Source organism: Zeugodacus cucurbitae, chromosome 6, assembly GCF_028554725.1.
Source record: "Zeugodacus cucurbitae isolate PBARC_wt_2022May chromosome 6, idZeuCucr1.2, whole genome shotgun sequence".
In the NCBI taxonomy this organism is placed as follows: domain Eukaryota; kingdom Metazoa; phylum Arthropoda; class Insecta; order Diptera; family Tephritidae; genus Zeugodacus; species Zeugodacus cucurbitae.
In genome coordinates this window covers 37,820,959-37,836,627 of record NC_071671.1, presented here as the reverse complement: position 1 = coordinate 37,836,627, position 15,669 = coordinate 37,820,959, and the positions used below count along the sequence as shown (strand labels likewise).

General features: G+C 35.3%; 2 protein-coding genes and 1 pseudogene across 2 annotated transcripts; 2 read left to right on the top strand and 1 right to left on the bottom strand.

Moving 5' to 3' along the window:
- Positions 1 to 80: 80 nt before the first annotated feature.
- On the top strand, positions 81 to 748 carry LOC105218843 (pupal cuticle protein Edg-78E). Its single transcript, XM_011194677.2, has 2 exons — positions 81 to 181; positions 380 to 748. The coding sequence occupies exons 1-2, from the start codon at positions 164 to 166 to the stop codon at positions 644 to 646; spliced, it is 285 nt and encodes a 94-aa protein (XP_011192979.1). The 5' UTR covers positions 81 to 163; the 3' UTR covers positions 647 to 748.
- Positions 749 to 4,452: 3,704 nt separating this feature from the next.
- LOC105218842 (isochorismatase domain-containing protein 1) lies at positions 4,453 to 5,669 on the bottom strand. Its single transcript, XM_011194676.3, has 3 exons — positions 5,319 to 5,669; positions 5,026 to 5,235; positions 4,453 to 4,900 (listed from the first exon to the last, which is right to left on the bottom strand). Exons 1-3 carry the CDS (start codon positions 5,439 to 5,441, stop codon positions 4,610 to 4,612), a joined length of 624 nt encoding a protein of 207 aa, XP_011192978.1. The 5' UTR covers positions 5,442 to 5,669; the 3' UTR covers positions 4,453 to 4,609.
- Positions 5,670 to 8,746: 3,077 nt separating this feature from the next.
- LOC105218863 (cytochrome P450 9b2-like) lies at positions 8,747 to 14,558 on the top strand (annotated as a pseudogene).
- The last annotated feature ends 1,111 nt before the right edge of the window (positions 14,559 to 15,669 follow it).

The following is a 15,669-nucleotide window of genomic DNA, read 5'->3' as shown; positions in this document are numbered from 1 at the left end:
TTGGATAACTTCAAACCAGTTCACAGAGTTGAAATATGGGTTTGTATATACATATGTATGTATCATGATTTCTGAGTAATATTAATTAATAATATGCACGAGTTGATGATAACTTATTTCCAGTTGATCTTGGCAACGAAAAGAAATAACACCTATTTTAAAAATGCGCTCATACTCGTTTGTAAGTAAAAATTTCAAAAAGACTAATTCATCTCAGTCTCTAGTAGCTCTAATTTGGTTATCAAGAATTGATTTGAAAAATTTTCATCTTCTCAATATAGTCTTAAATAGTCAATCAATGAATTAGTTCATACTAAATCAGAAATTTTGTATATTGGCAAGTATTTAAGTACATATGTATGTGCTCATATATTTAAAGGTTTTGTTACTAGTATTCGTTGCGATTGTAACCGCTAACGAAAAAGATGCCCAGGCAGAGTTAACATCGAGTTACCGCGAAATCGATGCACAGGGCCATTTCAACTATGGGTATGAGGCAACCAATGGTGTGGAAGCTAAAGCACAGGGCGATGTTAATGGAATTCAGGGTGAATATTTTCTTCCCGGTGAAAATGGTGAAAAGATACGAGTAACTTATACGGCCGATTCCACCGGCTTTCATCCAAACGTTGAGACGAGTTCATGATGAGGTGACCTTATTTCAAAATATACACACTTGTATCTAATATAATTCGAATAAAATTTTGTATGTCTGTATATACAATGAAAATGATAACTTAAAATAGAAGTGTTAACTTTAACTCTTCGCTATGTGCAAATGAATATAAATATAATTCGGACTTAAAGGGTATACAAATTAAATAAAATATGAAAAGATAGACAAACAAAATTTTCGTTACTTGATAATGATGAAGTTCATTAAAATAGAAGTGTTAACTTTAACTCTTCGCTATGTGCAAATGAATATAAATATAATTCGGACTTAAAGGGTATACAAATTAAATAAAATATGAAAAGATAGACAAACAAAATTTTCGTTACTTGATAATGATGAAGTTGCTTAAATTAAGGAATAAACTCAATTCATATATTAAAAGGTCTCCAAATCTAAATGGCTCATCTAAATGGCAACTTATTTTTATACTCTCGCAACAAAGTTGCTAAGAGAGTATTATAGTTTTGTTCACATAACGGTTGTTTGTAACACTCAAAACTAAACGAGTTAGTTATAGGGTTCTATATACCAAAGTGATCAGGATGAAGATGGAAGTTCAGATCCGGATGTCTGTCTGTCCGTTCGTTCGTCCGTGCGAAGCTGTAACTTGAGTAAACATGTTTCTTTTCACCATAGGAAGGTTGCATTCGAATCGGACCACTGCCACGCCCATAAAATGGCGAAAACCGAAAACCCATAAAGTGTCATAAATTAAGCTATTAAATCGGATTATAACCACGCCCACCTCCCGTACAAAGGTTATATTGAAAACTTCTAAAAATACTTTAATTTAGTAAGGAAAACCACCAGAAGACTTAAATTTGATTATAAAGATGGTACAGAAGAGCTGCACTCAAAATGATATACAAAATTTTAAATGGGCGTGGTTCCGCCAATTATGTCAAAAACCATATCTTCGAAACTACTCGACCAATTTCAATGAAATCCGGTTTTTAATATCTTCCTAGCTTCCCAATGATATATTGTGAAAATAGTCCAAATCGGTTCACAACCACTTTGAAGTCGATCTGAATCGTTGACTTTACAATATATGTATAAAGTAAGCACTAGTGAAGATATCGAAACAGAACTTTGCAAAAAAATAAACGAGTGTCTGAGGTACATGTTTTGTTTTAATTAAAAGACGAGTATCTGCTCAAAAAATGCTTATGAATATGCATAAGAATGTATAATACTTGTTTGTATGGTAGTTGCTTTTGTTATATTCGATGTTTGTATTTGTAGTTTTTTTATTGGAAATTTTAATTTGAAAGTCTAATTTTAGCTTAAAAAACTTTGTTTGATCATGACTACAACACTTTCGTTCTCACTTCAGTCAGATCTATACAACTGATTGTAAACTCCTCAAAATTATTTAAAAATGTTTTTTGCCTGCGCTTTGTATTTATCAACAGCATTTTTTTCACAAAAAAATGATCGTTAATCCGAATATTGTGTTGCGGTTTTGATTGACTAAAAACCCCTTTTTTGATATGCGAGTACCCTAGCTATTGAATTTTCAATAGTGAATTATTAATTAATTTTGTAATGCCGCAATTGGTCAAAATATCTTTTGAAATACCGATACCACCAACAACGTACCGAATTGATAGCCGGAAGAATAAAAATTTAAGACAATTATGGAATATAGGCTGATCTATTTATTATATTAGAATTAAATAAATAAAGATAAAATGATTATTTTGTAAAATATATTTCTCTATAACCGATTTTTTGTGATTTTTGTTTTCGTTGAAAAAACATTCACATTGTTTGTGTCGACTTCGTACCAGTATGAAACCGTTAGTTCTGATCTAATTTGAACATGAACGCAATGGTTCATTAGATGGATATGTTCATAGCAGTTGTAAAGTACTTTAAGTTTGTTGTTTTTATTTTAAATTAGCAGACCCGGCCACACGTTTTTGTGGCTAAGGTATTCATTAAATTAGTAAATCTTTCAATGCAGAGAAAAAATTCTTACGCATAAAGACGAAAACGTTATAGCCGATAAATTTTAAAATGATTAATAGACATTATTGTAGATCTGTGTTAAGTGTAAATCATCAAAATTTGTAAAACTTTGATTTTTTTAATCATATATTGGAGAAAGTAACAAACGACCAAATTTCATAGTGGGCTTCATCTTGGCTTTGGTGACGATATTGATTACCTTCTTCACAGCCAGTCTTGTTCTTGCAAGTGAGTGGGGATAGTCCAGCAATTTAAAATAGTCTGTGGGATAATTGAATACGTCATCCTGGTTTGTAGCTGTGTCAACTCTCCCTTAACGTAATTCTAACTTGGCGCATTAAGATCAAAGAGATCCTTGTTTTTTACCACCAATATAGGTCATTCAATCAGCCATTTATGTTTATTATATTGTGGTTTCATGTCAGGAAAAACACGATGAATAAGCTCCTCTTTCGAGGCCATGAAGTGACAGAAACCCGTTAAAAATGTTATTAATCCATCGAGGTGTCAACTGCGTCGCTACCATTTTGAACTATTTCTACAATCGCAGTATGATATTGTTGGAAAAACACTCGTATGTTATTTGTTAATTGGCGATTCTTTATGTGTCGCCACAAATTAGATGATTTTAGGAATATGATTAGTTCGTCAGCAACAGTTGATCCAGGAATAGTCTGGCGAAAATCATGGCTTCACCAAAAAATTTTCGTTGACGCGTAAATCTTTTAAAGTCATGTGCAGTACATCCAGCGACTTGAATATCTGGAAAATCTTCTTTATAGCTCTTTTTTTGGCGATTTTGTAGACTGGTGTTTCGTTGATTTGCAATTTAGGAGTAATTTCAAGGCCGAATTGCCCCTATTCTCGTTAACCTTGGTGGTGAAAATGAGTGAAATTGGTTCTGGAATTACCTCAACCCTCATGTACTATATATGCTAATTTTCGTTATTCTATTGGACTTTATTTCAAATTGTGTGTAATAAAATACATCAATAAATTGCGAGAGTATAAAATGTTCGGTTGCCTTTGCCTACTTGTTACAAATTGTTTTGGGCTATCGACACAGCCTTATACAATTGAACAATGATAAAAATATTTTAACAAAGCAACAATCACAACTTTCAAAATATTATTTTTTGTTTTGTATTATTTTTTATAATTTTGTTGTCAATTCAAATAAAATCATCTTCTTGTTATCTTCCCCACAATTTTTCGATACATACTTACTTTCTAATCCTTCCCTGGCCTTCCATAAATATTTCAAAACTAAAATTAGCCAGATCGATGTGGCCCTTCTCGACCTTTTTCAAGACTAACGACACAAATTGTTTGTATGAGTGATTAGAAAATTGTGGATTTAAGTCTTTTTCAGGCAATTTTTCTAATTTTTCTCTCCGTAAGAACCATCCCGGTACCTCTAAAAACATTCTAAACAAAGAATTTGCGAAATCGGCTCAGCGGTTCCCGAGTTATGCGCTTAGCAACACATTTTGCGATTCATTTTTATATTATATAAGAAGATTATGAGTTTGTCCATATGTATGTATGTATTTAAAAGCTTTTTTTTTAATTTTATCACGTTATTTATGAATGAATTAAAACGGTCAAGAATAGATATTTTCAAACGAATACCACTTATATTGGACAATGTCACGAATTTGATTCGCTTATAACGAAGTAATGGTAAAAAATTCCTCTGTGATTGTACAAGTATTGCAGCCATAAAACATGGACCTTTTCGCTGTTAAAATGTTGAGGCGCTCACAACAAAAACTAATAGAATTTTAAATAATTCTAAAATATTTGAAATTTTTAATAAATGTATATTTCTTTTGATAAACCAGCCGTTAAGAATATACAAGTCATATAAAAACTTTAATTATAAGTTTAAATACACATAATTTTTATCACTAAATAATATCACATAATATTTAGTGTTTGGATTTACTCCGACGAAAATTATAGTTTAGACCCAGACGAACTTGAAAGCCCAGACTTAGCTAATTGCATATCCATCGATGGGGGATTGACTAGTTTCCGAATCACATTAAACTTCGGATTGTTTTTGTCGCGCAGCAAATTAAAAATTATGCTCTCACTAGTGGTAATTACACAACCAGCCCCGCGTAAGCGATCTAAGGCCAAATCGCGATCTTGATTTAGACGGGAGGTACAACAATCGGCAACAATATAAACATTAATTCCACAGTTTAAGAAATCGATTGCCGTTTGCTCTATGCATACATGAGACTGAAATAAAAAAGATTAAGTATATAGGAGTGTTTACAAATCAACAAGTTTCAGTGATTTTGTGATTCTGAATCTTGTGTTGTTAATAAATATTATTAGATGCTTCTTTAAGCTAGCGACTTTACCTCTAATCCATAGAGTACGACATCACAAGGCTTCTCTCCATATATTGTTTTAATTTGATTTTCCAAATCGGGTACAAGCATACTGAACTGGGTTTTACTTATAACAGCTGCAGCATGTGCGACATCTAACTCGCACACAGTTTTTCCAAGCTTTTCAGGAAATTGCTCTGACACTATTAGAGGAATGTCAAATTCTTTACCTGCTTTCGTCTGCAAAGAGACTACTTATTATACAATAAAACGTCAAAAATATATTATGTAAAACATGAACAACGTCCAACTAGATACCTTACCAATTTATTAGCGTTCTTTACCAATCCCTCGAACAATGGAATCACTGGTCGAAATTTCTCCTGGATATCACACAGAAGGAACAGAGTCTTTTTCGGATTAAGAAAACGCAGACGATGTGCCATTTTGTTAAATATTAATTAAAAAATGCACAAAATTTTAATTTGGGCAACAGGCAACTTATATGTATAACGTAGCCAAAATGTTATATAATTTAACTATGATTTATTAATGGTATGTTAGCTGTTTTCACGGGATGAAAAAACAAAATTAATAAACTTCAAATGAAAAACAATTCCAAATAAGTAAAGATCAGCTGTTGGTTCATTTGGAATATGCTTTTAAATCAAGAATGATAGAAGACAAGATTACGACAGGCTGAAGCGTTCACGACCCACGAATGGGAATAGGCAACAGAAGAATTGCCAAATGGAAAACGGAAATGTGAAACATAGTGAACCAAATTGAATAATGTGCGGATAAAATATCACAATGAACGCAATTCTTAAAATCTTCATTTAAAAAATGATCTAATATAATAATGCATATTTATAATTAAAATTATATGTTTTGTTACAAAAAGTTCGCCATTTTGCCGACTTTTTTGTTGGTTGGAAAAGTGAAAAAAATTCTTTATAGACGACTTTTTGGAACTATTGTTGTTTAACTCCGCCATTGCGGACTTCTTTTTCAAGTTAATACATTTTTCACTTAGAATTTTAAATAATAATTAAGCACTAGCCTTGACTTCAGCTATTTGTTTTGGTTTTATTGTTTTGTACCACCGTGCAATTTTGTTTTGCTCGCGTGTTCGGGGTCGTGAAAGTTGTCACTCAACAGGAACTCAAAACCCAAAAAAGCTAACTGTAAACGCCTGTCGTAATCTTGTCTTCTATTATTCTTGCTTTTAAATGTTATCTTGTCATTCACAATTACTCCGCGCTTTCATCAGTGCTGTGAATTTAGAGCAATTTGCCCATAATTTCGCTATTTTTATTATTCCATAACTAGAACGTAAAGCTATTGCAGAAAAAACTAATCATATTTACTCATTTAATTTATTTATGCCTATATTTAGAAATATAATTGATGAATTGATGATTGAATTAATATAATTTTGTTCTTTTAACAATTAAGTAAAGGCTAAGTTCGGGTGCAACCGGACATTTTATACTACCTCAATTTATTGCTATATTTTTATTAAGATCACACACAATTTGACCCATATATTCTGCATAAAGTCCAATAGAGAAACGAAAACCATCGTAGTATATAGGCTGTGGTAATTCCAACATTCATTATATCTGAGAGTATATGCTCACTTAATTTGGCTAAGATATTTCACATATTAACCGATTTTAACCATTTCTGGTACAGAGACATACTATTAGAAGAAAACTACTTCCTCTGAATTAAATTGAGAAATCTTAGAGATTTACCAATATTGTCGGCGAAAAACTACCATAAGGCACTGAGTTTTTCATATTCGATATCCGGGGCATTGAAAAGGTATAGTCTGATTTCGAAATTTATTTTACAAGTGATGCTACGGATTTTATACAGTATTTGTAAAGTTTTGTTTCGCTATCTTCATTGGTTCCTTATGTATATCTTATAAAGTGAAGGACTCAAATGGACTTCAGAATTTAGTTATATGGGAAGTTGTCGTGGTTGGGAACCGATTTCCAACCATTTTATCCATGGTGTCATCAGGGTGTCAAGAAAATATTATATACCGAATTTCATTGAAATCTGTTCAGTAGTTCCTGAGATAAGCTTTTGGTCCCATAAGTGAGCGATGCTACGCCCATTTTCCATTTTGTAAAAGGATCTGCGTGCAGCTTCTTTCTGCTATTTCTTCTGTAAAATTTAGTGTTTCTGACGTTTTCCGTTAGTGAGTTAACGCGCTTTTAGTAGTTTTCAACCTAACCTTTGTATGGGAGGTGGGCGTGGTTATTATCCGATTGTATAAATATTTATGGTGGGTACGTAAAAAAACACTTTGGTTGATATAGCTTTATTGTTTTGCGAGATATTTACAAAAAAGTTATTTATGGGTCGGCCACGCCCACTTTTCAAAAAATTCAATTGCAGAAATGTCCCTTCCTAATGCAATCATTTATACCAAGCTTTATTTTTGGTTTAGTCATGATCTCATCTCGTCATCCAGATCGTTTTAATATGTATAACCCTAAATAACTCGTTTAGTTTTGTAACTTATAAACAACCGTTATGTGAACAAAACTATAATACTCTCTTAGCAACTTTTGTTGCGAAAGTATAGTAACCGTTTAAGGCTTTGACATTTTCGTCAACCATTTCGTGCCTGATGATTGAATATTTTGAGGAGAGTTTGGAGCGACAGCGTGATTCCACTGTAAGCGGCAAAACTCAAGGGTTAGTTTACACGATTATCAAATGACATCATAGCTTCAACTGCAATTGGTCTAAAGATCAATTCGTTCGAAGATCAGAAAAATTAGATCTATACGATCGGTCAATTGGTTGCAAATCAATCGGGTCTGATAAAAATTGGTCTGAAGACCTTCCAAGCCTTGTGGAAATGGTCAATTGCTGGACTCACCATCGTATATGCTCAAAGAATTACAATATCGCCGATGATAAAGGAAACTTGGTATTTAAATTTGGGCTAGTGACTATATTTGTAATTTGTTTGATGTTAACAAATACAATATTAAACTTTTCACATATTTGCCCTTTGATGTCGGACCACGAATGTGCATTGGTGAATAACATTACAGTTACCTACTGGTCTATGGTACAACCATCTTCGGATGCGTTTACGTAACAGGTTGCAAGCGAATGTCTTGATTTTGTAGTTCAAATTGGAGCATTACTTGAAAACTGTGAAAACTACTATGTGTTCGCTCAATAGCTTCTTGGTACACTCTTACACATACAAGTTGATAATTAGAAATGACAATTCCAGACTGACGAAAGGAATGGGACGTTTTAAAATTTTGTAAAACTTGTCTTATTTTAACCTCTTAAAACAAATCATATATTTACTAATAAAATACCAGAACTAAACTTAACGAATAACGAACTAAACAAAGAACCTAATATCAAGATCCTAGATCATTTCAATAATTAATCTTATCATTAATGTATACTAATACGAAAATTTGTATTTTTTTTTATAAAACCTAAGTACTGGTATATACTTATGAGCGCGATTGATTCAAAACTTTCGCCAACTACGAATATAATTTGTCCAACGTTTCTCACTGTGTCTTATGTAGCTTCTTAACCACATGTACAACACATTTATACACTTGTTCGTTTATTTAATTTATTAGTTACTTGTTTACAAACATTTCGCGAAGCCGAGATATCATTACTCGCCATTCAGTCGCTCAATTAGCTTTCGCTCTCATTCATTAGTGATTTTAGCTATTTTGCATGCTGCAGTTAAATACATTTCCATGACATCGGCGGCCAGTTCTTCCCGTTTCCAGCAGTCTCAGTAATTATATATGATTTCAGTCTTATTTAAACACTCTATGTGTACAGTCGTGAAATAAAATTGAGCGCTAAATTAAATATTGCAAAAGAGAGGATACTTGGATTAACAATATGGTGTTTATGGAATTGGGACTAGTGTCCTTGCTACTCCTGTACATTTTCTACAAATGGGCCACTCTTAAATACAATACTTTCAAAGAGCGTGGCGTGCCATACGAAGAGCCTTGGCCCCTAACTGGCAACGCCGGGGCAGTAGTATTAAACAGGGAAGGTATCAATAAGACCATATTGAAATTTTATCAACGCAACCGAAATCAGTAAGTGAACATTATCCATATTTTCACATGAACTATTGAGCATGAACATCATGAAATACAATTAGGTTATTCACAAGGTGTCATATTGTGTCATATCGTCATATTTTTTTATGACTGTCATATCAACACTGTTGTTGTTTCACATCTTCTTCTTGACTGGCGTAGACACCGCTTACACGGTTATAGCCGAGTCCAAAACAGCGCGCCACGTATCCCTCCTTCTGGCAGTTTGGCGCCAATTGGTTATACCAAGCGAAGCCAGGTCCACCTGGTCCTTCCATCGGAGTGGAGGTCTCCCTCTTCCTCGGCTTCCACCAGCGGGTACTACATCGAACACTTTCATCCATTCGAACAACATGACCTAGCCAGCGTAGCCGCTGTTTTTTTATTCGCTGGACTACGTCTATGTCGTCGAATAACACATACAGCTCATCGTTCCATCGTCTGCGGTATTCGCCGTTGCCAATGTTTAAGGGACCATAAATCTTCCGCAAAACCTTTCTCTCGAAAACTCCTAGTGCCGTCTCATCGGATGTTGACATCGTCCACGTTTCTGCACCGTAAAGTAGGACGGGAATGATGAGGAATTTATAGAGTTTGGTTTTTGTTCGTCGAGAGAGGATTTTACTTTACAATTGCCTACTTAGTCCATTGTAGCACCTGTTGGCAAGAGTGATTCTGCGTTGGATTTCCAGGGTGACATTGTTATTGCTGCTAATGCTGGTTCCCAGGTAGACGAAATTATCTACAACTTCAAAGTTATGACTATCAACAGTGACGTGGGAGCCAAGACGCGAATGCGCTGACTGTTTGTTTGATGACAGGAGATATTTCGTCTTGTCTTCGTTCACCACCAGACCCATACGCTTCGCTTCCTTATCCAGTCTGGAAAAAGCAGAACTAACGGCGCGGGTGTTGTTTCCAATGATATCGATATCATCGGCGTACGCCAGTAGCTGTACACCCTTGTAGAAGATTGTACCTTCTCTATTTAGCTCTGCAGCTCTTATAATTTTTTCCAGCATCAAGTTAAAGAAGTCGCACGATAGTGAGTCACCTTGTCTGAAACCTCGTCCGGTATCGAACGGCTCGGAGAGGTCCTTCCCGATCCTGACGGAGCTTTTGGTGTTGCTCAACGTCAGCTTACACAGCCGTATTAGTTTTGCGGGGATACCAAATTCAGACAACGCGGCATAAAGGCAACTCCTTTTCGTGCTGTCGAAAGCAGCTTTAAAGTTGACAAAAAGATGGTGTGTGACAAGTTGACAAAAAGATGGTGTGTGTCGATCCTATTTTCACGGGTCTTCTCCAAAATTTGGCGCATGGTGAATATCTGGTCTGTTGTTGATTTTCCAGGTCTAAAGCCACACTGATAAGGTCCAATCAGTTTGTTGACGGTGGGCTTTAGTCTTTCACACAATACGCTCGACAGAACATTATACGCGATGTTGAGGAGGTAATTGGCTCAAATTGTGGGGTCTCAGGCATGCTTTCTTACGACCATATTCTGCAAAGAAACTGATGCAAGCACCTTATCAGCTCTTCGCCGCCGTATTTGTATAGCTCGGCCGGTAATCCATCGGCCCCCGCCGCCTTATTGTTCTTCAAGCGGGTAATTGCTATTCGAATTTCTTCAATGCAATGGAACATCTGTTCCATCGTCGTCGATTGGGGAATCGGGTTCGCCATCTCCTGTTGTTGTACTTTCACTGCCATTCAGCAGACTGGAGAAGTGTTCCCTCCACAAACTCAGTATACTCTGGTCATCAATAACTAGATCACCTATAGGGGTCCTACAGGAGTGTGCTCCGGTCTTGAAACCTTCAGTTAGTCGCCGGATCTTTTCGTAAAATTTTCGAGCATTACCCCTGTCGGCCAGCTTATCAAGCTCTTCATACTCACGCATTTCGGCCTCTTTCTTTTTTTTGTCTGCAAATGCGTCTCGCTTCCCTCTTCAGCTCTGGTATCTTTCCCATCCCGCTCGTGTTGCGGTCGATCGCAACATTGCGAGGTAGGCAGTCTGTTTTCTCTCCACTGCGAGACGATAATCCTCATCATACCAGCTGTTTTTTTGGCTTTTCCGAAAACCAATGGTTTCGGTTGCAGCTGTACGTAAGGAGTTTGATATGCCGTCCCACAGCTCCCTTATACCGATATGCTGATGAGTACTCTCAGAGAGCAGGAGTGCAAGTCGAGTAGAGTATTTCTTGGCTGTCTGTTGCGATTGCATCTTTTCGACGTCGAACCTTCCTTGTGTTTGTTGACGTGTGCGCTTTTCTACACAGAGGTGGGTGCGTATTTTAGCTGCTACAAGATATTGGTCCGAGTCGATGTTGGGACCACGAAGCGTACGTACATCAGAAACACTGGAGACATGTCGTCCATCTATCACAACATAATCGATGTGGTTGCGAGTGATTCGATCCGGGGACAGCCAAGTTGTTTCACATGCAAAATTAAAATATGACTTATACAACACTGCGTGGTATGTTTCTTGCGTTCGCTATTCTATACCCCTACCCACTTGCTGAAGAATTTTTTCGGTTTTTTGCGGCCTATGCCTCGTACTGCAGTAACCGGTTACTTTTTGGGACACACTCGTGTCAGTGTGGGCGGTCGGTGGGTGGGGCTTTGGGTCGTTTTGGGGCAAAACTTCGACGAGTGGGTAGTCGGTTTTCTGTGAAGAACCGGTTTTTTTGGGTCGGTCAGTGGTCGGTTTTGCTCGTGACCTTCTGCCCGAACACTTCTCAACCTACATATCTGGAAAATACGGACAATGTATATCTGGTTTTGGCCTCAGTAAAAATCGCTATGTTTTTTTTTTGCTAAGGCCAAAATCGGATGATCGCATATATATATTGCTGATTTTTTATCGCGGATCGCGTATATATAGCATTTCTGTCTTCTTAATTTTTCACTATCAGCTGATTAATAGCGTTTTCTTTTCTCAAAAAAATGTAACATTTATTCTGCCTTGTATTCGGATTTTCAAATTGTGGATGAGAGTTGACTAGCATAATAGGAAGACATTTCTCTGTTCTTTTATCACGTAAAAAATGGAAAACATTCAAAAAGGTAGTACAGCATTTGTATAAAGTTGAAATATAAAAATGGAGCATTTTCATTGAGAAAAGAAAACGCTATAAGTGTAGAAATATGACAAAATATGACATACAACAGTTAAGGGTGCTCACAAGTGTCGTATTTTTTAAGAATATTAAAATATGATATAAGACACGCAACAAAGCTTGTGAATTGCCTAAATATTATTTAAAAGCCTTGCGAGTTAATTGCACAATGCAAGTGCTCAATAAACAATAAACTTTTTTCTTTTCCAACACAATCATTAATTTAGAAATGAATGACAGAGCTTATTGCGAAATCTTACAGTGATGTAAGATAAATAAATAATGAAAAATTTTATAACTGACACAAATCGGGTCTTTTTCACCGCTAGTCCTCTTTAGTTCATAAATTATAATGGAAAACTAGTATATTGTTTGACGATTATAATATTTACCAATAGAGATGATTCATAAATACTTAAATATATAAATTAAATTTATTTGCAAAAAATATATGTATTATCTTATGCACAGTAGACTTCTGCTATAAACCTTATCATTACGTCATATCACTGCTCGCGCCTTTTCAGTGTCAACAATAGTGCTACAATCTATACACGCGTACACACCCACTTGTCCTTACCCCTACGTGATATTAAACATACTATATGTATGTATGTATATGAATTATCTTTAACGAGAGAAGTGATTTTTGAAGAGATTTTATTGAATACAATCCATGTTTCCTGCTGAGATGTTTACGATTGCTTGTTGACTAATCTTTTGGAGACGAGTACTTTTCGTGCACAAGTATTTATATCTATATATATTTATGAATCGTATATATAGAAGGCCTTTAGGAAATCAAACGGTTTAATTGCATGCACATTGCATTGATCACATATCATCATGTCAAATTACTTGATTTCAATCAAAAGACTTAAATGAATAAAACTAATAAAGTGCTAACCAACATTTATGTATTTTTTCCAATTTTTAGTGATATCGTCGGTTTTTATAATTTTCGTTCACCAATGTTTGTGGTTCAGAATCCAGATTACATCAAAAAGGTGACTGTAAAGGACTTTGACTTCTTTGTAAATCATGTACCGTTAATTAAAACCGAAGAAGATCCTCTCATTGGCGGAATGCTGGCCGTGATGAAGGACCAGCGCTGGAGGAATATGCGCAACACACTTTCACCGATCTTTACCGCGGCCAAGATGCGCACCATGTTTAGCTTAATGAACGAATGTTTCAACGAGAGTTTGAGTCGCCTTCACGATGCAACGAAGGGCGGGATAAGTCATGATATAGAACTTAAAGGTTGGTTCACACATTTGTCAAATGATATCATCGCCTCAACAGCATTTGGCTTGAAAGTAAATTCGTACGAGGATCAAAACAATGAATTTTACTCAATCGGACAAGGGGTCGTCAATTTTCGTGGCAAACAAATGCTCAAGTTCTTTATCTCAAATACAATGCCCATTGTGCAAAAAGTATGCTTGATTCATAACTTAAATATCATGTTTTCCAATGAAAATATATTAATTACAGCTCCTGGGTTTTAAAGTATTCGATGCTGAAAAGACGGATTACTTCAAACGCCTAGTTATAGATACCATGAAGTATCGACAAGAACACAGGATACATAGACCGGTTATGATCCAGCTATTGATCGAAGCCAAAGAGGAGTCTGATCAAAATTGGTCCGATGACGACTTAGTAGCTCAGTGCTTTCTTTCTTTTCTTTTTCGCTGCATTTGAAAATAATGCCAACTTCACCGCAGAAATTTGTCATGAGTTAATGGAAAATCCTGATGTGCAAGAACGTTTATACGAAGAGGCATTGGAAATGCGTGAAGACCTTAATGGAAAACCCTTAACCTATGAGGCAATAACGAAAATGAAGTACATGGACATGGTCACTTCCGAAACATTACGCAAATGGTCCTTTGCGGGAGCGATTGATCGCTTGTGTTCTAAAGATTATGATCTCACCGATGAACATGGCAATGTGATATTTAAATTTAAGGCTGGTGACTGTCTATGGTTTCCTGTGGTGGGATTGCATAACGACGAAAGATACTATGAAGATTTAGTGATGCTAACAAAGACAATATTAAGCCTTACACTTATTTACCCTTTGGTGTGGGACCGCGTGCATTGGTGAGTAACAATAACAATATCTACTGGTGGATTGTGTAATAATTTTCGAATACAGGTAATCGATACGCGCTGATGCAAGTCAAGGCCATGATGTACTATATGATTTTGGACTTCAAGTTCGAACGTTCTCCGAAAACGGTGGAGAATATAATGGACGATGTTCGTGGATTTCAAATAAATCCTATTGGTGGGTTTTGGATCCAAATAGTACCGCAGAATCCATAATACGTGAACCTGCGTTGGTACAATATACAGTGGAACTTCCATAACTCGAACTTCTATAACTCGAAAATCTCCATAATTCGAACACTTGAATTGGCAATAGCGTTTAGAAGCCAAATTTCATACAAATTTCATTCCCTAACTCGAATTTCTATAACTCGAAGTTCTCCATAACTCGAACTCTTGAAGTGGTAATAGAAGGCAACCTTCATACAAATTTCCTTCCATAATTCGTACTTTCTGATCAGGGTATAATACAAAGTTTAAAATTTTACTGTCGAGTCAGAATTTTAAAAGAGTCCCTCTATATCGTATGGAAGCGACCAAAAATATCAAATTATACTTATGGATTGCATAAATCATGTAACAAAGGCATGGGATACAGACGTGAAGAGCCAAACAGAAGCAAACTGCAACAAACAAAATTACAGAATACATGTTTTAACATATGAACTTAAGACTTTATGCAAAGTAAATAAATAAAACAGGGTACTAATCTATATTTCACAGCTTTTTGAAAAATTTTATGTTTTAATGAAAATTCTATAACTCGAAGTCTCTATAACTCGAAGTATTTTTGTGGATTATGGTGATTCGAGTTAGAGAAGTTCCACTGTATATTGTAATACATTATAAATTTGTTACATATATATATGCACGCATGCATGTGAAAATAGTATAAAAATATAAATGGTACTGTAAATAAATGTATTGACTTACTTCACACGTGTGTTGCAATTGTTAAAAAAATAAATGAAACAGTTTTAAAGTTTGTAATCGACTAGAAAGTTGTTGAAAACAAACAAAGCATTCGCAAAAAATATCGAATTAGGAAAAAAATAGTCAAGAATCGAGTTGTAATGTCTTAGATTTCGATTTATCGGAAAATGTTCAGCCTTATTGTAAACTTCATGTGAATAAAGCATTCCCATGAAATTTTATTTCCACACGACAGAAAATTTCGTATCATGAATTTCGTGTGAATGAAAACTTTTATTCTATATTCTGTCACAAATATTTCTTTTTTGGTTTTTTGATGATTCGTATTGGGGCTAAAAATGAAGATTCCGTTTATAAAGCCTAATCTTCTT

Bases quoted from the DNA above. Each gene is read 5' to 3' on its own strand.
- LOC105218842 (XM_011194676.3), bottom strand. From the start codon at position 5,441: ATGGCACATCGTCTGCGTTTTCTTAATCCGAAAAAGACTCTGTTCCTT. The intron at 5,236-5,318 runs GTAAGGTATCTA...GTCTCTTTGCAG, and splicing joins TAAAGAACGCTAATAAATTG to ACGAAAGCAGGTAAAGAATT. The intron at 4,901-5,025 runs GTAAAGTCGCTA...TTTTTATTTCAG, and splicing joins TCGTACTCTATGGATTAGAG to TCTCATGTATGCATAGAGCA.